Here is a 26,925-nt window from a genome sequence, read left to right as displayed (position 1 = left end):
GATTTCACTTGTATGTGGAATCTAAAAATCAAAACAAATAAACAAATAACTAAACAAAACAGGCATAGATACAGAGGACAAACAGGTGGTTGTCAGGGAGGTGGGTGAGGGGAGATAGAAATAGGAGAGGGAAATTAAGAGATACAAACTTTCAGTTACAAAATAAATAAGTCATAGATATGAAATGTCCACTGTGGAAAATATAGTCAATAACCATGTAATATCTTTGTATGGTGACAGATGACAACTTGTCATGGTGATCGTTTCAAAATGTATAGAAATATCAAATCACTATATTGTGTACCAGCAACTAACATAGTGTTGTAGGTCAATTATACTTCAAAAAACAAACAAACTCATTGAAAAAGAGATCTAATTTGTGGTCACCAGAAATGGGGAGTGGGGGAGGGAGAATTGGATGAAGGTTGTCAAAGGCACAGACATTATGCTATAAAATAAATAAGTACTAAGGATGTAATGCACAACATGACAAAGTTAATTGACACTATTATACATTATATATGAAAGCTGTTAAAAGAGTACATCCTAAGAGTTCTCACCCAACCGTAAGTACATTTTTAAGAGCTTTGTTGAGGTATAATTGATATACAGTAAGCCACATGATTTAATAAGTTTTCACATGTGTACATACTTATAAAACCACCACCTTGGGCTTCCCTGGTGGCGCAGTGGTTGGGAGTCCGCCTGCCGACGCAGGGGACACGGGTTTGTGCCCCGGTCCGGGAGGATCCCACATGCCATGGAGCGGCTGGGCCCATGAGCCACGGCTGCTGAGCCTGTGCATCCGGAGCCTGTGCTCCGCAACGGGAGAGGCCACAACAGTGGGAGGCCTGCGTACTGCAAACAAAACAAAACAAAAAAACCCCACCACCTTACTCAAGATAATAAACATATTCATCAGCCCCAGAAGTTTCCTCTTTGTCCAACGCAATTCCTCCTTGCCATCCCTCTGCCTTTCCCACCAGGCAACCACTGATTGGATTTCTGTCACTATAGATTTTTTTTACATTTTCTAGAATTTTAAATAAATGGAATCAGGAGGAGCTTCAAGATGGCGGAAGAGTAAGACATGGAGATCACCTTACTCCCCACAAATACATCAGAAATACATCTACATGTGGAACAACTCCTACAGAACACCTACTGAATGCTGGCAGAAGACCTCAGACCTTCCAAAAGGCAAGAAACTCCCCACGTACCTGGTAGGGCAAAAGAATAAAGAAAAAACAGAGACAATAGAATAGGGACGGGACCTGCACCAGTGGGAGGGAGCTGTGAAGGAAGAAAGGTTTCCACACACTAAGAAGCCCCTTCGCGGGCGGAGACTGCGGGTGGCGGAGGGGGGAAGCTTCAGAGCCATGGAGGAGAACACAGCAACAGGGGTGCGGAGGGCAAAGCAGACAGATTCCCGCACAGAGTATCGGTGCCGACTGGCACTCACCAGCCCGAGAGGCTTGTCTGTTCACCCGCCGGGGTGGGCAGGGCTGGGAGCTGAGGCTCGGGCTTCGGTCGGAGCGCAGGGAGAGGACTGGGGTTGGCGGTGTGAACACAGCCTGCAGGGGGTTAGTGCGCCACGGCTGGCTGGGAGGGATTCCGGGGAAAAGTCTGGACCTGCCGAAGAGGCAAGAGGCTTTTTCTTGCCTCTTTGTTTCCTGGTGCGAGAGGAGAGGGCATTCAGAGCAATGCTTAAAGGAACTCCAGAGACGGGCGCAAGCTGTGGCTAACAGGGCTGACCACAGAGACGGGCATGAGAAGCTAAGGCTGCTGCTGCAGCCACCAAGAAGCCTGTGTGCGAGCACAGGTCACTCTCCACACCTCCCCTCCTGGGAGCCTGTGCAGCCCGCCACTGCCAGGGTCCCGGGATCCAGGGACAACTTCCCCAGGAGAACACACGGCGCCTCAGGCTGGTGCAACGTCACTCCGGCCTCTGCCGCCGCAGGCTCGCCCCGCATCCTTGCCCCTCCCGCTCCCCGGCCTGAGTGAGCCACAGCCCCCGAATCAGCTGCTGCTTTAACCCCGTCCAGTCTGAGCGAAGAACAGATGCCCTCAGGTGACCTACACGCAGAGGTGGGTCCAAATCCAAAGCTGAACCCCAGGAGCTGTGCGAACAAAGAGAAAGGGAAATTTCTCCCAGCAGCCTCAGGAGCAGCGGATTAAATCTCCACAATCAACTTGATGTCCCCTGCATCTGTGGAATACCTGAATAGACAACGAATCATCCCAAACTGAGGAGGTGGGCTTTGGGAGCAACAATATATATTTTCCCCCCTTTTTCTCTTTTTGGGGGTATGTATGTGTATGCTTGCAGTCTGTATAGCTTTGCTTTTACCATTTGTCCTAGGGTTCTGTCTGTCCGTTTTTTTTTTTTTTAGTATAGTTTTTAGCACTTGTTATCATTGGTGGATTTGTTTTCTGGTTTGGTTGCTCTCTTCTTTCTTTCTTTTTTAAATATTTTATTTTTTAAAAAAATTTTCTTATTACTTTAACAAAATTTTTAATAATTATTTTTTATTTTAATAACTTATTTTACATTATTTTATTTTATCTTCTTTCTTTCTTTCTCTTCCTTTCTTTCTTTCTTTCTTTCTTTCTTTCTTTTTTCTCTCCATTTTATTCTAAGCTGTGTGGATGACAGGCTCTAGGTGCTCCAGCCAGGTGTCAGGGCTGTGCCTCTGAAGTGGGAGAGCCAAGTTCAGGACACTGGTCCACAAGAGACCTCCCAGTTCCATGTGATATCAAACAGCGAACATCTCCCAGAGATCTCCATCTCAACGCCAAGATCCAGCTCCACTCAATGACCAGCAAGCTACAGTGCTGGACACTCTATGACAAACAACTAGCAAGACAGGAACACAGCACCTTCCATTAGCAAAGAGGCTGCCTAAAATCATAATAAGACCACAGAGAGCCTGAAACACACCACCATATGTGGACCTGCCCACCAGAAAGACAAGATCCAGCCTCATCCACCAGAAGACAGGCACTAGTCCCCTCACCAGGAAGCCTACACAACCCACTGAACCAACCTTAGCCACTGGGAACAGACACCAAAAACAATGGGAACTACGAAACTGCAGCCTGCGAAAAGGAGACCCCAAACACAGTAAGTTAAGCAAAATGAGAAGACAGAGAAACACACAGCAGATGAAGGAGCAAGGCAAAAACCCACCAGACTTAACAAAGGAAGAGGAAATAGGCAGTCTAACTGAAAAAGAATTCAGAATAATGATAGTAAAGATGATCCAAAATCTTGGAAATAGAATGGAGAAAATACAAGAAACATTTAACAAAGAACTAGAAGAATGAAAGAGCAAACAAACAGTGATGAATAACAAAGTAAATGAAATTTAAAATTCTCTAGAAGGGATCAATAGCAGAATAACTGAGGCAGACGAACGGACAAGTGACCTGGAAGATGAAATAGTGGAAATAACTACTGCAGAGCAGAATAACGGAAAAAGAATGAAAAGAATTGAGGACAGTCTCAGAGACCGCTGGGACAACATTAAATGCACCAACATTCGAATTATAGGGGTCCCAGAAAAAGAAGAGAAAAAGAAAGGGACTGAAAAAATATTTGAAGAGATTATAGTTTAAAACTTCCCTAATACAGAAAAGGAAATAGTTAATCAAGTCCAGGAAGCACAGAGAGTCCCATACAGGATAAATCCAAGGAGAAACGTGCTGAGACACCTATTAATAAAACTATCAAAAATTAAATACAAAGAAAAAATATTAAAAGCAGCAAGGGAAAAACAACAAATAACACACAAGGGAATCCCCATAAGGTTAACAGCTAATCTTTCAGCAAAAACTCTGCAAGCCATAAAGGAGTGGCAGGACATATTTAAAGTGATGAAGGAGAAAAACCTACAACCAAGATTACTCTACCCAGCAAGGATCTCATTCAGATTTGATGGAGAAATTAAAACCTTTACAGACAAGCAAAAATTAAGGGAATTCAGCACCACCAAACCAGTTTTCCAACAAATGCTAAAGGAACTTCTCTAGGCAGGAAACACAAGAGAGGGAAAAGACCTACAATAACAAACCCAAAACAATTAAGAAACTGGTAATAGGAACATACATATCAATAATTACCTTAAATGTAAATGGATTAAATTTTCCAACCAAAAGACATAGACATACAAAAACAACACCTGGATACATGCTGTCTACAAGAAACCCACCTCAGACCTAGGGACACATACAGACTGAAAGTGAGGGGATAGAAAAAGATATGCCATGCAAATGGAAATTTAAAAAAAGGTGGAGTGGGCTTCCCTGGTGGTGCAGTGGTTGGGAGTCCGCCTGCCGATGCAGGGGATACGGGTTCGTGCCCTGGTCTGGGAGGGTCCCGCATGCCGCGGAGCAGCTGGGCCCATGGGCCTGCTGAGCCTGCGCGTCCGGAGCCTGTGCTCCGCGATGGGAGAGGCCACACACTGAGAGGCCCGCGTACCGCAAAAAAAAAAAAAAAAAAAAAAAAGGTGGAGTAGCAATTCTCATATCAGACAAAATAGACTTTAAAACAAAGACTATTACAAGTGACAAAGAAGGACACTACATAATGTTCAAGGGATCAATCCAAGAAGAAGATATAACAATTGTAAATAATTTATGCACCCAACATAGGAGCAACTCAATATATAAGGCAAATACTAACAGCCATAAAAGGGGAAATCGACAGCAACACAATCATGGTAGGGGACTTTAACACCCCACTTTCACCAATGGACAGATCATCCAAAATGAAAATAAATAAGGAAACACAAGCTTTAAATGATACATTAAACAAGATAGACTTAATTGATATTTATAGGACATTCCATCCAAAAACAACAGAATACACATTCTTCTCATGTGCTCATGGAACATTCTCCAGGATAGATCATATCTTGGGTCACAAATCAAGCCTTGGTAAATTTAAGAAAATTGAAATCGTATCAAGTATCTTTTCCGACCAAAACGCTATGAGACTAGATATCAATTACAGGAAAATATCTGTAAAAACTACAAACACATGGAGGCTAAACAATACACTACTTAATAACCAAGAAATCACTGAAGAACTCAAAGAGGAAACCAAAAAATATCTAAAAACAAATGACAGTGAAAACACAATGACACAAAACCTATGGGATGCAGCAAAAGCAGTTCTAAGAGGGAAGTTTATAGCAATACAATACTACCTTAAGAAACAAGAAACATCTCAAATAAACAACCTAACCTTGCACCTAAAGCAATTAGAGAAAGAAGAACAAAAAAACCCCCAAAGTTAGCAGAAGGAAAGAAATCATAAATATCAGATCAGAAATAAATGAAAAAGAAATGAAGGAAACAATAGCAAAGATCAATAAAATTAAAGCTGGTTCTTTGAGAAGATAAACAAAATTGATAAACCATTAGCCAGACTCATCAAGAAAAAAAGGGAGAAGACTCAAATCAATAGAATTAGAAATGAAAAAGGAGAAGGAACAACTGACACTGCAGAAATACAAAGAACCATGAGAGATTACTACAAGCAATTATATGCCAATAAAATGGACAGCCTGGAAGAAATGGACAAATTCTTAGAAATGCACAACCTTCTGAGACTGAGCCCGGAAGAAGTAGAAAATATAAACAGACCAATCACCAGCACTGAAATTGAGACTGTGATTAAAAATCTTCAAACAAACAAAACCCCAGGACCAGATGGCTTCACAGGCAAATTCTATGAAACATTTAGAGAAGAGCTAATACCTATCCTTTTCAAACTCTTCCAAAATATAGCAGAGGGAGGAACATTCCTAAACTCATTCTATGAAGCCACCATCACCCTGATACCAAAACCAGACAAAGATGTCACAAAGAAAGATAACTACAGGCCAATATCACTGATGAACATAGATGCAAAAATCCTCAACAAAATGCAAGCAAACAGAATCCAACAGCAAATTAAAAGGATCATATACCATGATCTAGTGGGGTTTATCCCAGAAATGCAAGGATTCTTCAATATATGCAAATCAATCAATGTGATACACCATATTAACAAATTGAAGGAGAAAAACCATGTGATCATCTCAACAGATGCAGAAAAAGCTTTTGACAAATTCAACACCCAATTATGTTAAAAACCTTCCAGAAAGTAGGCATAGAGGGAACTTACCTCAACATAATTATAAGGCCATATATGACAAACCCACAACCAACATCGTTCGCAATGGTGAAAAACTAAAATCATTTCCTCTATATCAGGAAAAATACAAGGTTGTCCACTCTCACAACTGTTATTCAACATAGTATTGGAAGCTTTAGCCACAGCAGGCAGACTAGAAAAAGAAACAAAAGGAAACCAAATCCAAAATGAAGAAGTAAAGCTGTCACTGTTTGCAGGTGACATGATACTCCACATAGAGAATCCTGAAGATGCTACCAGAAAACTACTATAGCTAATCAATGAATTTTGTAAGGTAGCAGGATATAAAATTAATGCACAGAAATCTCTTACATTCCTATACACTAATGATGAAAAATCTGAAAGAGAAATTAAGGAAACACTCCTATCTACCACTGCAACAAAAATAATAAAATACCTAGGAATAAACCTATCTAAGGAGACAAAAGACCTGTATGCAGAAAACTATAAGACACTCATGAAAGAAATTAAAGATGACACAAATAGATGGAGAGATATACCATGTTCTTGGATTGGAAGAATCAACATTGTGAAAATGACTGTACTACCCAAAGCAATCTACAGATTCAATGCAATCCCTATCAAACTACCACTGGCATTTTTCACAGAACTAGAACAAAAAATTTCACAATTTGTGTGGAAACACAAAAGACCCCGAATAGCCAAAGCAATTTTGAGAAAGAAAAACGGACCTGGAGGAATCAGGCTCCCTGACTTAAGATGATACTACAAAGCTACAGTCATCAAGACAGTATGGTACTGGCACAAAAACAGAAATATAGATCAATGGAACAGGATAGAAACCCAAAGATAAATCCATGCACATATGGTCACCTTATCTTTGATAAAGGAGGCAAGAATATACAGTGGAAAAAAGACAGCCTCTTCAATAAGTGGTGCTGGGAAAGCTGGACAGCTACTTATAGAAGAATGAAATTAGAAAACTGCCTAACACCATACACAAAAATAAACTCAAAATGGATTAGAGACCTAAATGTAAGGCCAGACACTAAAAACTCTTAGAGGAAAACAGGCAGAACACACTATGACATAAATCACAGCAAGATCCTTTTTGACCCACCTCCTAGAGAAATGGAAATAAAAACAAAATCAAAAACAAATGGGACCTAATGAAACTTAAAAGCTTTTGCACAGCATGGGAAATGATAATCAAGATGAAAAGACAACGCTCGGAAAGGGAGAAAATATTTGCAAACGAAGCAACTGACAAAGGATTAACCTCCAAAACATACAAGCAGCTCATATAGCTCAATATCAAAAAACAAACAACCCAATCCAAAAATGGGCAGAAGACCTCAATAGACATTTCTCCAAAGAAGATATACAGATTGCCAACAAACACATGAAAGCATGCTCAACATCAGTAATCATTAGAGAAATGCAAATCAAAACTGCAATGAGGTTCACCTCACACCGGTCAGAATGGCCATCATCAAAAAATCTACAAACAATAAGTTCTGGAGAGGGTGTGGAGAAAAGGGAACCCTCTTGCACTGTTGGTGGGTATGTAAACTGATACAGCCACTATGGAGAACAGTATGGAGGTTCCTTAAAAAACTACAAATAGAACTACCATACGACCCAGCAATCTCACTACTGGGTATATACCCTGAGAAAACCATAATTCAAAAAGAGTCATGTACCACAAAGTTCATTGCAGCTCTATTTACAAGAGCCAGGACATGGAAACAACCTAAGTGTCCATCTATAGATGAATGGATAAAGAAGATGTGGCATATGTATACAACGGAATATTACTCAGCCATAAAAAGAAATGAAATTGAGTTATTTGTCCTGAAGTGGATGGATCTAGAATCTGTCCTACAGAGTGAAGTAAATCAGAAAGAGAGAAACAAATATAGTATACTAACACATATATATGGAATCTAAAAAAAAAATTGTTCTGAAGAACCTAGGGGCAGGACAGGAATAAAGACGCAGATGTAGAGAATGGACTTGAGGACATGGGGAGGGGAAAGGGTAAGCTGGGACGAAGTTAGAGAGTGGCACTGACATATATACACTACCAAATATAAAATAGATAGCTAGTGGGAAGCAGCTGCCTAGCACAGAAAGATTAGCTTGGTGCTTTGTGACCACCTAGAGGGGTGGATAGGGAGGCAGGGAGGGAGAAGCAAGAGGGAGGAGATATGGGGATATATGTGTACATATAGCTGATTCACTTTGTTATAGAGCAGAAAGTATCACACCATTGTAAAGCAATTATACTCCAACAAAGATGTTAAAAAACTGTTTTTAAAACAGAGGAGATTTAAATTAAAGATAATCTATCATCATATTTTCCTGTAAAAATACTTAATAGGTAAAACAGATATGTTTGTGTCTCAAGTATTATTTTTTTAAATATAGATGATTTAAAATAAAAAAGAAACAATAGTGCAGCCTTTGAGCAGGAATATACATAACAATATCTTTGAGTTGTTTTGCAGATACTGAAAACCCCACCAGGTGGAAGAACTTAACTGTGTGCTGCCCACAGGCACGTAGACCCCAGATCGATTGGAACCAGAAGGTTGATGACAGTGACTCTCACTTCACCGTCAACCAATCAGAAGAATGTCCAGGAGCTGATCATGCCCTCTTTGAACCATATTGTAAAACTCCTCACTACCCACTCCAGGTTGGGACACACAGTTTTGAGGGCATTAGCCTGCTGTGGCCCCCTTTGTCTGGCAAAGCAATAAAGCTATTCTTTTCTACTTCACCCAAAACTCTGTCTCCAAGTTTTAATTCGGTTTTCGGTGTACAGAGGTCAGATTCAGCTTCAGCAGCTCTCACCACTCACACCTGGTAGCTTCACTACTAAAGAGGAACTGGATTCAACTTAGCTGCTCAGGACTAAAAACATATATCTATATCTATATCTATATCTATATCTATATCTATATCTATATCTATCAGAAAAGAATTCTGATTGGTACAATCATGTCCTCTTTCCACGCTGGACAAATCAACTGTGGTCAAGAGACAGTGTGACTGGCAGCCCCTTCAGAGCCACATTCACTTATTCAATTTATCAAACCTATTTTTAATGAGTATTTACTATGAGTCGATCATTATTTTAGGCTCAACTACCACAGGATAAAGAGAATCAGGAGCATGGGGAGGACAGGTTGTCCTAGTAAAAAAAGGGTGGTCCTAGTAAACTCATTGAGAAAGTTACATTGGTGAAGATGGTGAATGACTTAGGTGAGTGGTTTCTGGGGAAAGAGTGCCCCAGGCAGAGGGTAAGGTTAACACAAAGACCCTGAGGTAGGAGGTTGCCTGGGGGGAATGTAGCTGGAGCAGAGCGAGTGAGCACAGAAGAAGAGAACAGGTATCATGGGCTGATCGTGTGAGGCTTTCTCTGCCACTGAAGGACTTTTGCTTTCATTTTCTCTGAGTGATGTGAGGAATAATTGTAGGGTTTACAGCAGACACATGACATGATTAGGAATTTTAAAAGATTATTCTGGATGCTGGGTTGAGTGTGGATTGTAGGATGTGAGGAAGCCTGCTTGGAGTTTACCTGTAGGCAAGCTAGGTGAGATATAGGTGGGTAGGACCAAGGTGGGGATAGCGTGGAAGGGTTGAGAATCGGTCTGTTGAGCTATATTTTGAAGGCAGAGCCAAAAGGATTTGCTTCCAGGCAGGATACATGTGTGAGAGAAAGAGAGGAGACAAGAATGTCTCCAGGGTTGGGGCCTGATCAACTGAAAAAATGGAATTGCATCTATTGAGACAGGGAGGGCTGTGGGTGGAGCAAATTTGGGAAGGAAAGGGGACATTAGAGATTCAAGTTTGAAATGTCAAAACTGAGATATTTCAAATGGATATATATTATATGATTCCACTCACATGAGGTAGCAAGAGACAGAAAATAGAATGGTGGCATCCAGGGGCTGGAGGAAGGGAGGAAATAGCATTAGCATTTAATGGTTACAGAGATTCAGTTTGGGAAGATGAAAAAGTTCTGGAGATGGATGGTGGTGATGGTTGCCCAACAATATGTATGTGTTTAATGTCAAGTGTACACAATTATACATTTAAAAATGCTTAAGATGGAGATGGATCCAAAAAATATTGCTGTGATTTATGTCAAAGAGGGTTCTGCATATATTTTCCTCTAAAAGATTTTTAGTACCCGGTCTTACATTTAAGTCTTTAATCCATTTTGAGTTTATTTTTGTACATGATGTTCGAGAATGTTCTAATTTCATTCTTTTACATTCATGTTATATAACTTTGACCACAATAAAAAACATTAAGTAGTGCAAAATAATGGAGAAAGATTGAGATTTATTTCAGATAATGTTTTGAATGTCATTATAAAATAATAGAGATTGATTGGAATTTTTTAGATAAAAATTTTAATATCATTCCTCAACAGTCTAGACCAGGGTTTCTCAACCTCAACAATATTGATATTTTTGGTCTGTATTCTTTTTCATAGGGGACTGTCCTGTATATTGTATGATATTTAAAAGCACCCCTTACCTCTACCCACTAGATGCCAGCACTGAGTTATGATAAGCAGAAATGTCCCCTGTTATTGTGAGGTTAAGACTCACAGACTAAAGGATAGGATTTTAAAAGTTCTAAAAATAATAAAGGGATAAAAAAGTGAGTTTAGAAATTTCCCAATTACACATCAAAAAATTAATGTGAGTAGGTTTGTGTTCTTTCAAAGATACTCATCATGCGTGGAGGAATTGAAAAAACAAAAAGAAAAATAACTAATTGTACTGCATAAACATCAGTATCTGTTTTTCATGTACCACTTCTTGTACGCTCATCTTTGGCAGTGACCCTAATATCTGATCTTTTCTACTCACAATGCTATAACTTCATTTTAACATTATTTTTGCTAAGGTCCAAACACATTAAAGGACCGCAGCATTTACCTCCAGTCTCTCCAATCCACCTTTGTTCACTTGGTATTTGGCCAAGGATACTCACCATGGAGGTGGGGGGGGGAGAGCACTGGGAATTGGGAAAAGAACAAAGCATTCGTCACATTATAGGGCACAGACATAACTACCTTTGGTTTTAATATCCCAATTCCTATAAATTCAACTTTGTCATTGACTCTAGTAAGTTATTCATTTTACTCTCTATGAAATAACTGCATTTTAGTAATACATTTTTGCCGTGGATGAATTATTTTAAATATGTCAACACATAGTCTCTCCCTCTCATATCCACCTGTACCTATCCACCATGTGCTCTACCCTAAAAATACCCCGTCACTTATCCCCACAAGGTAAATAACATCCTTCTCTCCATATCCAATTTGATTTTGGTGTAAAGTTTTCTTCATATCAATGACAAACCAATCTCTGCCTTCCTCAGAAAGAGGTCTCTGAGTCAGGAAGGCTGCATGGACAAGATTTAGAAGGTTACATCACTCCACTTTCCACCTACATCCCACTTTATACAGTAGAAAAAAACAGGTGAGCCCAAGCACATTTTACTTATTAAAGTCTTCAAGATCTAAGACCACAATGAAATCTAATGAAAATATATATTCTGGAGTGAGTTGATTCATCTCTACTTAGAAGAAATCATGTTCACTGGGAACATTTGTTACGTTTGGCCATGGAATAGCTGTAGATTGGCCTGGTGTTGATAGAGGGGCTCTCCTAGTGCATCAGAAACAAGGGGGTCTATTTGAGACTGCATGACCTAAAGCAGTAGAGTGGGGTCTGTCGTACAAAATGCAGTACCCAATGGAGAGAAAGTTCTACCCATATGCTAGTTTGTGTCCAGGGAATTTTTGTTGAGATCATGGTGGTGTGACTAATTTGGGGATATGCTGAAAAGTAGATGGACAGGGCCTGAGTCTTGAATTGCTTGGAGCACATAGTCTTTACAGAGGATGAGCCCTGTGTGGTGGGCAGTATCTGAGATACTCTCACTGATCCCAACTCCTGGTTTTCATTGCTTTGTGTATCTTACTGCCATTGAGGGTGAGATGTACATAGAGACCCACTTCCAACAATGAGAATGTGGAAGAAAGGTTGGGAAGTCCCTGCTGAGAATAGAGTAAAAAAAAATCTGGCTTTCTTCTTGCTGCCTCTCTCTTGCATTCTTGATGGCTCATATTGATAAAAAAACAACTGCCCAACCCGGAGGCCATGTGTCAAGGAACTGAAAGAATTCTCTGGACAATATTCTGTCAACAGGTGAATCCTACCAACAGCCTCGTGAGTGTGCTTGAAAGTGGACATCTGCTGATCCAGTTTTGAGATGCCTGCAGCCCTGGCTGATCTTGACTGCAAACTTCTGGGAGGCCCACTGAAATATTTAATTAAAGTATCAGGTATTAAGGAATAAAAGTCAATAGTTTTCTAATATCCCAATGTAATTCATTTAGAGAAAAAACTTAGAAATGAAGATTCAAATTAGCACACACACAAAAAAAAAGGAAAGAAAGAAGTCCAACCCAGTAATCTCTACCGTATCTAATGCCAGCTGAGCAAGGGTAAAGAAATGAAAATAAGAAGTTATCCTTAGAGACAAATATTAACTGTGAAAATGGAAAGTATCACATCCTTGGTATAGACCTAGTGCTGCATAGATTTCATGATCGATACAATGGATTTGTAGATAACAAAACCACACACTGAGTGGTTAAACTGAGAAAAAAAGTCTGAGTTTTATGTTAGAATCCTGCAAGTTAGAAGTAAGAAGCAAGAGTACAGGTGAATTTCCTCTTGAGGAGAAGAGGGACCTAGATCCTTCCCAGGACATTCACTTTTATCCTTTCTCTGTTCCGTGAATATTAGCAAGTCTCCAGAGATTGGGACAATGTGGACCAACTGACTAATTATGAGCTTTGGACATTGAGCCCTAAGGTCATACCATTGTAAATAATTGGCCAGTGTCTTCAGCTCATTAATTGGCCAGTTCTAACATTGTGGCTCCCCACCTGTGTCTCCATCCTTTGTAGGAAGCTGTATCAGAAGGTCCCAGCCTGAGCCTGTCTTCCTGCCAGTCCTGAGGGTACACCCTGAGACTTCATCACACAGCAGGCAGGAGAGGGGCAGTGAATCTGTGCTCCTTGGTCATGCTCCAGCAGAGATGCAGCCCAGCCCAGTAAGTGCTGAGGGAGAAAGTGATGGATGAAGGGAGTGTTGGGAGCATGATTTTTTCCTCAACAAGACAAACGTGGCAGTTGGGACAGACAGCTGGGGGGACACCAGTATACAAATTTCAGATTAGAGCCCTATGACATTTATGTTCTTGGTTCTGGTTGGGATTTCCTCCTCAAGAGGACAAATGTGATATTTGGTATAGAAAGATGAGAGGGCACGAATACAAACAGTTTTGGAATAAAGCCTTTTGAAGCTTAACGTTCTTTGTTCTGATTGGGGTGTGAGAACTCTCATTCAGAGATCTGCTTCCACCCTCACTTGTTCTGGCTCTGGCTGGCATCTCCCCCACTGTAGCAGCAAATGGGTCTCTGGAACCTTCCCCCGCAGCACTTCAAATAGTTATGAAAGTGGCAATAAGGATGAGGAGGATGACATGAACCATAACATCAGTTATGATGTTATGTTATGTTATGTTATGTTATGTTATGTTATGTTATGTTATGTTATTGAAGGCTTCCTAAGTGTCAGCCTCTGAGGTATGACTTTTATGTTTCTTGTTTGATTACACCTGCATAATTTCTCCCAAATTATAAGTGCACACCTAAGTATTATTATAGTAAGAGGAAAGAAGCACAGCATTTTATGTAACAAGTACCAGGTCATGAGTTAGAAAGTGTTGAAGCCAGTCATTCTGGGCAGACTCAGTCCAGACACAGGGCATCTGGGCAGTTTTCCCCCTCCCACTCCAAACAGTCATGTTACTTTCCTGTCAGTCCTGGTAGAGATTCCCTGCTCACTTTGCCCTTCCTACTTGGAGTTTTCTGGAGGACACAGGGGAGGGTAGTAGGTAGCACTTGCTGCATCAACTAAAGGAAGGATGTCTAAGAACACAGGTGAGGTCATAGAAATAATTGGCACCTGACATTTCAGGGTAGATCTCTCTGTTGACCCTGTTCCTGGATTTCACGTCACCTGTCCACCTTCTCCTCTGTACTTATAATCGTCTGACTCAATCATGAAAGGAGACATAAAATCAGAGTCTTAAGGTTCATTCCTATGCAGGAAAATGAAAACAGTTTTAAAAATCTACCTAAGATGCGTCTGTGGTTAGACTGCTGTACCTCTGCTTAAAACTTTCAGAAAGTCTGAAAACAATGACATTTAGGGCATGGAACTTAGGAGAATAAAAACTTAATTTTGGAGCAGCTGATTCGGGGGCTCTGGCAGAAACTGAACACACCATTGTAAAGCAATTATAGTCCAATAAAGATGTTTAAAAAAACAAAACTTAATTTTGAATCGTGTATGCTCCACTAATTCTTAGTGTGTTATGGGACAATTTCTTAGAATCCATGAGACTTAGTATTGTCAACTGAGTCGATTCCTCATTGATTCAAACCCACTGAATCAGGACTAAAAAAATAATGGTCGCCCTCTATGCAACAGCTATGTGATGGATGCATAAAGAAAGGGCAAAATACATTTTTGATATTTTGTTACTAATAATGATAAAGCTAACGCTCGTGTCATTAGACTTAAATATCTGTTGATCTGATGTTATGGTTACCCTACATCCCTGACAGGACACTTTATTTTATTTTATACAAGTACATTCTTCATAGATGAAAAGAAATGACTGAGGCTCATTTATTTCTGATTCCCCAGAGCCTATACCTTGTTGGCACAGAAGAGGCACCAAGGATTTTAAAAAAAAGAAAACTGTTAAGTGTTGAATAAACCGTGTGGGCAATATAGCTTCCACACAGTGGACCATTCATGCTGGTGTTTTCATCCTTTTCAGAATGTCGCACAGGAATAGAGACAAGATAAAATAGTGCTTGTTTCTGTCTATGTCATGGACTTTCTAAGGGACATATTTTCTTTTCATTTAATAGCATATGCAGGATTCAATCATTGAAAAGCCATTGCAGAAATTTTCATAAGTATGGGGAAAAAAGAGTCAGAAATGGAGGGGACGACACATCTTAATGCATGGGCTGAGACACATTTTAGGATTTCTTATCATTCCATGCTCCAGTGTCCTGAGCCAGGAAAGGCTTCGATCTTTTCTGCCATATAAAACATTATTAAATTTTGGGGATTATATTTAATTAATAAACATACTATCTGAATAATGATTGACATTCTTTATAAAAATGACCCAATATTTATAAGTTACAAACATCCCTTAAGTGCCACACATGGGGTAGTGCTGGGTATTAGACTTTTTTTCCAGGAAGGTACAGAAGCATAGAGAGGAGGAGAAGTTTATACACACTCCACATACATGGGGTGAAAAATCCAGGACTCAATCCTTGATTTGCTTATTGCTGCACCAGTTCTCAGTCATCTCCACTGTAGCTAAATAGCGTTTCTTTTCTAACCTAGTTTGTTGGCTCAGAATATGAAATGAAGGTAGAAGAATTGATTCATCCTCTTTGGTTCAGTGAGTCTATCTGTGAATTACAGGAAAGCACCAGTAGTTCACAGGGGCCAGAATGGCACTAACATGATGGATTATAGGATTTTCTATAAATAGTGATGTTGTGCAGTCCAGTTTTGAAATCTAAGGTTGAAACAATTTCCTGTATAAGATGAAAATGTCATGTGCAGATATCATGACATTGTCACAAGGTAGACCATATTTTCAAATGATATCTTAACAAGTGATGATGTGGTTGATAGAAAATGATACTTGCATTGAAACAAATACAGACAACATTATTAAAACTGAACATGCATCAATTCTTAGAAACTGCACAACTAGCCACCACTCTCATATTATATACAAATTCTCATTTGTATGATACCATATGAGCGAGGTACAGAATTTTCATAGGATTGTTGTAAGAAGAAAATGATATAAATAATAGTATACTATAAATTATGTAATGTAAATTAAATATTTATTTAATAGAGAGTGAAAATACATTATATTATATTGTTACATTTTAAATATATGTGAAATATAAATTTGTTATATTTATATGTATAAATATAAATTTATAAAGTAAAGGATGTTTTCCCTTACATAATACTGTGCATTGGGTAAATGTTTGAAGTAACTGTATGTACTTCACAAAGAGACTTAACCACAAAGTTGTGGTAAACAAGCACATTTCAGAGGAAATATGTGTAGTATTCTGTTTAGGGAAGATTTTAAGAATGCAGTTTAGATACATAAATGAATATTGACATTACAGAAGCACTGACAGGGAAATATACCCATCAACTTCATGACAATGGTTGCTTTTGGGGGCCAGTTATATAGAGGAATGGGATTGAGCTAGATACCAAGAAAGTCCCTTTTTATGAGTAAATGTTCAAATCTCTATAAAAGCTGAGATCTGAAGGAAATATTATTAAATGTTTATATTTAAAAATAGGTGTTGGTTATTGATGAGACTAATAATAGGTAATATTAACGGAAATTTTTATAAGTGTTAGGCAATATTCTAAGTGGTATTTATCAAGTCCAGCTTGACATTAGGGTGACCAAGAAACGCACATGCAGAGATTCTGAAATAGGTCCTAGGCTGAGACCAGGGTACCTGTGAACTTTAAAATAAGCACACGTAAATTACCAATCAACTGGAGATGAAAACCATTGGTCTAAGCAATATTAATAATTTTAAAAATCTTCCAATACTCCTACTAGGTAGGTTCAATTATTATCATAATTTCATAGATAAGGAAACTGCCCAACTGTGTTTACAGTACTTATCTTGAATAATTCTAGATTAAATCATAGTGTGACATGCCAAAATAATTAAACTGAGTTACCTTCAGGTAGGAGAAGACAAGGAATTGCAATCCCTGTATCAGGAAGAATTGACATTAAAATCTGCATCTACATCAGAAGGCTGGGTTCAGACCCAGCTGTGGGACCTTCCCTGGTGCTGAACTTCTAAACCCTCCATAAATAGGAGGGTTTACGATGAGAACAAGACCACCAGGTATATGAAAAAGCGCTCAACATCAGTTAGTATCAGGAAACACAAGTCAAAACCTAAATCAAATATCACCTCACATCTGTTAGGATGGCTATTACTGAAAAAAAAAACATAGCGAATGTTGATGAGGTTGTGGAGTTTAAGGGAACTCTTCATTTTCTTGAAAGAAACTGTGGCATGTATATATTAACAAAGGAATATTATTCAGCCATAAAAAGAAGGAAATCCTGCCATTTGTGATAACATGGATGGACCTGGAGAATATTATGCTTATTGAAATACATACACCAGACATAGTCAGATACTGTATGATCTCACTTATGTTTGCAAGCTAAGAAAATCAAATTCTGAAAACCACAGATTAGAACTGTAGTTGTGAGGAGGAGGTGGTAGAGAAAGTGGGGAGATGTTGGTCATAGGGTACAAACTTTCAGTTATAAAATGAATAAGTTCTGGGGATCTAATATACAGCCTGATGACTCGTTAATAATTCTGTATTGTAGTCTTGAAATCTGCTAAGAGAGATCTGCTTAACTGTTACTACACACACACACACAAGTAGAAACTATGTGAGGTGACAGATATGTTAATTAACTTGATTTTGGTAATCATTCCCAATATCTATGTGTACTAAATCATCATTTTGAACATCTTTTAAAAACCTTCATGTTGCACAACCCAAATATGTACAATTTTGTCAATCATACTTCAATAAATTGAAAAAAAGGAAAACAATGAAGTAGTATTATCCTACTAGTACTATCCCAGCACAGAATAGAGTCCACAAAAAGTAAAGTGGTCTCATATATCACACATTTTACCAACATGGTATTGGGTTGAAACAAATAACCTTGTATAAAATAAAAAATTTCAAGAGGGTTTCTTAAATTTTATTACCATTTTATCATTGACAATGCTCTATACACTAACAACACATTCCAAGTCACCAATGCTGTATGATTGATCATGTGTACTTAAATAAACCACACTGATCAAAATCTGAAGTCCACCAAAGTCAAAGATATGAAGTATATACTTAATAACTTTTAAAACACAACTCTGATGTTTGAGTAATTACTTATTTCATGAAGGAGGGAAGACAGAGAAACCAATGATAAAACTCTGAATATCACATAAAAATGTTTTCTGATTATGGACCTTCATTTTTAATTTAGAATCCAGATGACACACTCCCTCATTTCATAGAGATTTATAAGTATTCTAAATAAAAGAAATATCTAGAATTTTATTTGAGTAAAATAAGATTTATATATCTATGGCTTAATTTCTTTTTTTATGGCTTAAATTCAAATTATATTCAAATTATATTTTTTCATAAAGAGGGAAGGGAATTTCGTATTCTGTATTATTTCTAAAGTAGGTTGTATTTAACTGAGATCATGAATGTATTACCTCTAATGTTCTTGTTTCCGTTCACTTTTCAGTGAAGTTTTATAAAGAAAGAGTGAATAGACAGAGGTGAAAAACACAGAAACTGATGAGGAAACAGTTCTAAGCAGATAGAATTTGTCACACGGAGAAATATTGCTGAAGGTGCTGAGGTGTATGATCTTAGAAATGAATTGCATGAATCCAAAATATGGACACAGTGCCACATGCCCATTTACTTGTTTCCTTTTTTTTCCAGCCGTCTTTTTTTTTTCGAAAGGTGTCTAAGCTACACAGAACTGGAAATGTAACAAGTGTCTCAGAATTCTTCCTCACAGGCCTCTCAGATGATCCAGAACTGCAGCCTTTGCTCTTTATCCTGTTCCTGTCCTTGTACCTGGTCACCATATTGGGGAACCTGCTCATCATCCTGGCTGTTACCTCTGACCCCCACCTCCACACCCCCATGTACTTCTTCCTCTTCAACCTGTCCTTGGTTGACATCAGTTTCATCTCCACCACTGTCCCCAAGATGATCGTGAACATCCAAACTCATAGCAGAGTCATCTCCTATGAAGCCTGCCTGACACAGATGTCTTTTTTTATCCTTTTTGTGTGTATGGATGGTATGCTTCTGACTGCAATGGCTTATGACAGGTTTGTGGCCATCTGTCACCCACTGCGCTACCAGATCATCATGAACCCACGCCTCTGTTGCGTTTTAGTTTTGGTGTCATTTTTTGTTAGCTTTTTGGACTCCCAGGTGCACAATTTGATTGAGTTACAAGTTGCCTGCTTTAAGAATGTGGAAATTTCTAATTTCTTCTGTGACCCTTCTCAGCTCCTCAAGCTTGCCTGTTCTGACCTTTCACCAACAACATAGTCCTGTATTTTTTTGGTGCCACCTATGCTTTTCTCTTTTTCTCAGGGATCTTTTTCTCTTACTATAAAATTCTTTTTTCCATTCTAAGAGTCCCCTCATCAGGTCGAATGTATAAAGCCTTCTCCACCTGTGGTTCTCACCTGGCAGGTGTTTGCATATTTTATGGAACAGGCCTTGGTGTGTACCTCAGCTCAGCCATCTCACAATCTCCCAGGAAGGATACAGTGGCCTTGGTAGTGTACACTGTGGTCACCCCCATGCTGAACCCCTACATCTACAGTCTGAGGAACAGAGACATCAAAAAGGCCATGTGGAGGTTCCTCAGCAAAACGTTCTAATCTTGGTACCTGTGTCATCTATTTGGAGTGTGGGTTGGCAAATGTAGCAAAATTAACATCTAGATCTGAAAATTCTACCTCTCTCATCACATCATTTTTGTAGCTCTTATGACCTTCATGCCTCTCCTAGCTTAACACCTGGATATTGCTTCTCTTTATGGTTTAATGTGACTGGGGGAGAACTCTAGGATCCTTTGTGTGTCATAATTACTCCTTGACTGAATTTCGTTACATCTATGGAAACTCTATAGTTTATCTTTGGTAGCCCCAGCATCCTCAAAAATGACTAATTTCCCTTTAATATATTGAAAATGTACAAGTTTTCCACAGCTCTTATGTATTCTCCATAGTAAATTCTATTTTTCAATCTGTGAATGCAGCTCTGTGTGAGGATGCATGTCACTGCTTCTCAACCTTGGCTTTCATCGAAATCATCTGGGAAGTTTAAAAGTACTGACCACTGGGTCTCACCACCAGATATTCTGATTTAACTGGACTTGGGTGTGGTCTGAGCATGAGGATTTAAAAAACCACTCAGGTGGTTCTAGTGTGTGGCCAAGGTTGAGAACTACTGATCCCGGTCAGATCTTTCACTCAAAGGTGACCTGTATGCCTTGTGTCCTAACTGCTCATGGACAAATGCCCAAGATCTGAAAGAGATCAGAGGTCAAAGGGGGAAGATATGAAGAGCCTACTGTAGTAACAGGCAATGTGTTTTCCCCATCATTTCTTTTTTTTTTTTTGCGGTACGCAGGCCTCTCACTGTTGTGGCCTCTCCTGTTGCGGAGCACAGGCTCCGACGCGCAGGCTCAGAGGCCATGGCTCACGGGCCCAGCTGCTCCGCGGCATGTGGGATCTTCCCGGACCGGGGCACGAACCCGTGTCCCCTGCATCGGCAGGCAGACTCTCAACCACTGCGCCACCAGGGAAGGTCTTCCCCATTATTTCTGATTATTTTCTTCACATAGCTTCTCAACATCATATGCATGGGCCTTGCTTTGGGGTGGGGTGCTTGAAATCACTGCTCTATATTCCATCTTGTGCTCATCGTACATATTTTCAACAGTGGTCTGTAAAAGCCTTAGTGCCCCAAATGCTCAACTGATCCCTTTATACCCCTCAAGCCCTTGGTGGAGTAGCTTCTTCCTTCAGTTATGATTACTATGTTACCACTTTGTTCTTTCTTGCCTTTCAGTCTCTCACTAATGCTTTAACTAACTCTCTATATTAAATGTTCTTCATTAAAATAACTAATCGGCTTCTTTTTTTTTTTGACTGAACCTTGACTGATATTGTAGCACAAGTTATAAAAGTGTGTTGTGAGGTGCCTGCAATTGCATGATTACAAAATGTGCACAGGTAAGATGGGTGGTTGTCAATAATACGTCTTAGGCATGGGTATGCAACTGGAAAATAGGCATTGGTATTATTTTTCCTATTGCACTGGCTCTAATGATGCCTGAGGACCATTAAATCACCCAAGTCATCACAATAAATTTATCTTCTTTTACATTACTATAGGATTGCAAAGGATCATGTTGTCAGAATGCGGAGGTCTCTCCTTTAACTAGTATCAGCCTGGTTATTAGCACTTCACCATGCTTCACTGTCTTCAGTCAGGGTAACTCAGTCTTTGGGCTCCTTTTGTTTCCTACAAGATGGTTTTCCAATATTCCTTAGAGATGTCACACATCATTTTTGTGGTAGTTATCTTGGCTTTCTGAAAGCTTTCCATAACTAGTTTTATTGCTTTGCATTTTCTAACTGAGGATAAACAACTACTGCATTGATGGTAAACTTAGATATTAAGGGAATGCATTGACAGAAGAGAATTACAATTATTTAGTGGGAAAAAATATTGCTCATTAAAATTATTAATATTTCTAAAATATTATATAAATATATATCTTAAAATATTATATTTTATATCCATTTATGCCAGCTTAAAAGATAGCCAAGAAACCTTGGAAAGCACCAAAGGAATGTTGCTTTTTTGTGTGTGCATGGTTTAATTTCCAGTATGTTCCGCTAAATTTACTAGCTCTTATTTTCACATAGCACCTTCTTAAAATTTTCAAAGATTGCTTCCATGTCCTGGCTATTGTAGATAGTGCTGCAATGAACATTGTGGTACATGACTCTTTTTGAATTATGGCTTTCTCAGGGTATATGCCCAGTAGTGGCATTGCTGGGTCATACGGTAGTTCTATTTTTGAGGACACAGGGAGGGGGAAGGGTAAGCTGGGACAAAGTGAGAGAGTGGCATGGACATATACACTACCAAATGTAAAATAGATAGCTAGTGGGAAGCAGCCGCATAGCACAGGGAGATCAGTTCAGTGCTTTGTGACCACCTAGGGGGATGAGATAGGGAGGGTGGGAGGGAGATGCAAGAGAGAGGGGATATGGGGATATATGTATATGTATAGCTGATTCACTTTGTTATACAGCAGAAACTAACACAACAATGTAAAGCAATTATACTTCAATAAATATGTTACAAAAAAAGAAAGATTTGTGCAGAAGCTAAAAAAAATAAAAGTAAAAATAAATAAAAATTTCAAAGATAAATGAACATAGGGATTTTTAAATCTGAAAATATTATAATAGAATATACACACTTGAGTATTAATCTTAGATTTTCTACGAATTCATGAAATGCCTTTCCATAATGTTCACTATTGGTAAAATGGTAATAAATGCACTTGCAGGACAAGATTGGGTGAATTTAAATGATTAAAAAACAATGTGAAATTGATTTAGTTTTAAAATGTTGCCTAATGACTAGAAAATGGGATAATTTAGACTTACATTTCACCTTGTCATTCAGGACAGCTTTTTCCGAACAAACCATTTCATGTCCTCTTTTCTGGCTGTTATCCCATTCCATTAATTCTTCTGGAACAGTGGTGAACATAACTACAGACGTTCTTCTAGAGGTAGATGCACCTGTTTCCCAACAAAAATACAGCAGCGTTTTTTGTGTTTTTTCCCAGCGTTATTGAGACATAATTGACATATAACATTGTGTAAGTTTAAGGTGTACAATATGCTGTTTTGATACATGTATCTATTGTGACATGTTTACCAAAAGAAGGTTAGTTACCCATCCTTCACCTCACATAACTAGCATTTTGTTTTTGTTGTTGTTAGGGTTTGAACATTAACTTCACTCCCATAATAAGTTTCAAGTACAAAACACCATAGTGTTACCTATTGCCACCATGATGTACATTACATTGCTGGAATCTGTTTCATCTTATAACTCTAACCAACATCTCCCCATTCCCATCACCCCTCAGCCCCAGGCAACCACCATCTACTCTGCTTTGATGAGTTCAATATTTTTAGATTCCTCATGTAAGAGAGATAACACAGTTGTTTTTCTGACTTATTTCACTTAGTATAATGCCTTCAAGTTTCATCCATATTGTAGCAAATGGCAGGTTTTCCTTCTTTCCCCTGGCTAAATAATATTGCATTGTATGTACTATTAGTATATCACATTTCTTTATCCCTTCATTCATCAATGGCCACTAGGTTGTTTCCATCTTTTTTCTGTTGTGGAAGATGCTGTAATGAACATGCAATGCAGTTATCTCTTCAAGATAGTTTTGTCACCGCCTTTCGACATACATACCCAGAAGTGCAATTGCTGTATCATATGTCAGTTCTATTTAAAATTTTTGAGGAATTTCCATATGGTTGTCCACAGTGGCTATACATTCCCATCAACAGTGCCTCTGGATTCCCCTTTTCTACACATCATTGCCAGCATTTGTTTTCTTTGGCTTTTGGGTAATAGCCAGTCTAACAGGTGTAAGGTGGGAGAATTGTTTTCACGGTGTCAGATCCCACACTGAGGTGTCTAATATGAGGTTTAAACCCCTCACACCCTAGGGAGATTATCCCAGCCTGTACTATATTCCCCTCCTTTTCTGTGTCCCCTCCTAGGGGCACGGGTCCTGACCTGATCGCTTCTCCTTTCCTCCTACCCAACTCCGTGTGGGTCCTTCTCTACAGTTTTGTTGTTGTTGTTTGCAGAAGAGTGTTTCTGACAGTTTCCAGTTTGTTTTCGGTGAGAATCTCTCCACATACAGATGTATTTTTGCTGTGTTCATGGGGGGAGGTGCACTAAGGGTCCTCCTACTCCACCATCTTGATCTCTTCCTGATAATGAAGTTAATTTTAAGGGAGCATTCCAGAATTCATAAGTTACCTGATATTATAAACTGTGATCTTGGGTATAATACAAATCATCTTTCTGTTTAACTTCCTCGTCTGTAGAATAGTGTTAAAAAAAATTCTTAACTGAGAGGGTGGTTGAGAGGAGGTAACCAAAGTACTTATTAGAATAGTGTTTATGACATAGTAATGGATCAATAAGTGTACATTATCATATTCATCACGTTAACAGGCCAGTGCAGTGTTTCAACTAATGCACTTTTCAGACAGAAAATTTGATTTTCCCTATCACCTTTCTAAATTTTTAACCTTGTGGGACAGTATTTTTTTAATCTCAATGCAGTATAATTCTTAATCATTTTTAATCATAGAACTTAAAGCACTCTAGGAATAAGCAGATAATATATGCACATGGTAAGATATTAATAAAGGTTGATATCCTTTCTACCATCTATTATGAGGTTGGTATATTTCAAATTAATTGAATACCATTAGTACTTTATCCTGGATGCCTGACTGACCATTACATTTTTATTTTTATGCAATGAGACCTTGACCAGGTTGAGGTCATGGACTGATAAATATCATTTTTCTATATAGTAGAAGGTAGCACAGTGTAGGTGGAGATTAGGCACAGCTCTAGTTTGTGTAACACTGAATAAATTATTCACTACTCACTATGAGAAAAAGTGAAGACAATTTAACATTTATTCATCCAGTACCTCTCTTCTTCCCTGGAACCCTCACCTTCTATAGACACCTCCAGGAATGCCTGAAAGAGAAAAAAAAGTATGGTTTCCTTGTGTTTATTATCAGGACCCTCAGTGGAATCTGTTTCTCTAATAGTCACTGCACGATTAAGATTCATAGAATAAAGGGTGGGGTTTGAAAAGTTCTACAAATAATAAAGGGATAAAAAAGTGAGGATAGAAATTTCTCAATTACATGTCAAAAAGCGAATGTGAAAAGATTCCTGTTTCCTTCACAGAATGTAGGAGGAATTGGGAAAAGGTAATCACTAATTTTACTACATACACATCAATCTCTGTGTTTTTTCATACATCATGTCCTGTACATTGATACATTTAAATATATCAAAAGAAAACTGTAGTTTTATTAAACTGTTTTCTACTTACTGTTTGATTATTTGCTAGAATGAGATATTTTATTAATGAAAATAAAGTTCAATAAATGATTTTGAAATAAAATGATATCTGTTGAAAATTTCAATGAAATATGAACATTTTAGCAATACGCTTCCATTGATTTCTTCATCTGTAAAATGGAGATAGATAATAGCATTTCCTTATGGGTTTCCACGAAAATACTCAGGAGTAATGTACATAAAATGCTTGTCATGTATTGTGGAATGTAATGCCTATTCCTTTTTCCACCAGGGTGATTATAGCATTTTTTTTTTTAATGCTTGAAGTCTGCGGTTCTTAAAATCTATTTTTGCAAAGGGAACCTTTTTTTTTAAAATAAATTCTTCCTAGAGTTTGATGATCCCTTTGGAATAAAACTTCAGGTTTCTGTGTGTGTGTGTGTGTATGTCTATACACATATGTCTCAAATAATATTTTAAGCCTTATGAAAAACTACATCCCCCAGTCTTTATTCTGACTCCCACAAACAACTTATTTGTTTTTCTGGTTGTAATTCTGTATTTCTAAATTAGCTCCTTATACAGCTTTTTCATTTTTCAGCTTTTGATTTTTTCTAATTACCTTCTTCTCTGAAAAAATTAACATGTAGTTCTCTTGCTATTTTAAAACATAATTCCCCTCCCCCAATATAATTATATAATAAATTAGGATAAATCAAAAGTCAGTGTCTATTGTTTTATTACATAGATGTTTACCATTTTATGACATATGAGTCTGATCCAGATTTTATTTTATTTTATTTTTTTTGATCCAGATTTTATAAATACATTCTCTTTCTCACTTTTTTCTTTGGATTTTTTAAATGGTAAAATTCCTTGTTTCTTTGTTTTATTTCTATCAATTCATCACTGGTTCATCCTCTCCGGCATAAATTTAAATCTCTCTTCAGTAGATCCAAATGAATGAGACAATTTACCAGCTTTATTTCCTGCTGGGGGGCATCCCTCTTGGGCCTGTACGTACATACACACATACATACATATACACACTGTATCTGGAAGGACAGAGGAGAAAATGATGTTTATCTTTGGGAGAAAGGACCGGGAGACGGTATGGGAGTGAGAATATTTTACTGACTACCACTGTTTGAAGATTTCCTATACGTGTATCTATGACCTAGCCCCCTCCCCCACAAAAAAACATTTAAAAAAATAGCGTTAGATCCCTATCTACTGGCTTGTGACAGCAAGTTAAAGAGAAAGGTGAATATATGATCCAATTTTTAAAAAAAATTAAGAACATCAGTAAAAACAAGAAAAAAAAATCCTGAGCATGAGCATATCGTTTAATTGGGCTGTGTGAGGCTCCGCACTGAACATGGGGAAAGGCTTGAAGAAAAGTTGTTTGTTTAGCATCCGTCTACCTGTGCAGCCTGGAGAGTCCACAGAAAGCCCCGTCTTCATCCACGTCCCTGGAGCTGATTTTCTCCCACTCTCCTGCCCGCCTACCCAAGACCCACCCCCGCCTTATCCCCGCCCCTGGGCCTAGTCTCTGCCCACCTTCAGGCTGAGACTCTAGCACCGCCCTCCAGATCCGGTACCCAGCCACAGCCCCGCCCTCAGTCCCGTCAAGAAACGGGTGTCCGCCCACAACCCTGCCCTCTGGGTTTGGTTCCGCCCACAAGCTGGTACCATCCCACAGCCCCGCCCCTAGAGTGGGTCTCAGTCGCTGGCGCTGGCCCAGCCCACGGC

The 26,925-nt window shown here is 38.7% G+C and overlaps 1 protein-coding gene and 1 long non-coding RNA gene across 2 annotated transcripts in view; one reads left to right on the top strand and one right to left on the bottom strand.

The window, feature by feature from the left end:
* Positions 1–26,814, bottom strand: part of LOC117195705 (uncharacterized) — a 43,367-nt gene extending 16,553 nt beyond the window's left edge. The window contains exons 1-3 of the long non-coding RNA XR_007476325.1: positions 26,598–26,814; positions 24,791–24,840; positions 22,695–22,832 (exon numbers count right to left, since the gene is read on the bottom strand). This is a non-coding gene — a long non-coding RNA (uncharacterized LOC117195705). The remainder of the gene's footprint in view (positions 1–22,694; positions 22,833–24,790; positions 24,841–26,597) is intronic.
* On the top strand, positions 18,890–19,883 carry LOC105748380 (olfactory receptor 7E24-like). Its single transcript, XM_012535693.3, is given in 3 exon segments — positions 18,890–18,959; positions 18,962–19,525; positions 19,528–19,883. Coding segments are annotated over 3 exon segments (990 nt in total).
* Positions 26,815–26,925: the final 111 nt, after the last annotated feature.

The sequence above is a fragment of the Orcinus orca genome, chromosome 3, assembly GCF_937001465.1.
Source record: "Orcinus orca chromosome 3, mOrcOrc1.1, whole genome shotgun sequence".
Taxonomy (NCBI): domain Eukaryota; kingdom Metazoa; phylum Chordata; class Mammalia; order Artiodactyla; family Delphinidae; genus Orcinus; species Orcinus orca.
This window is presented reverse-complemented; position numbering and strand designations above follow the sequence as displayed.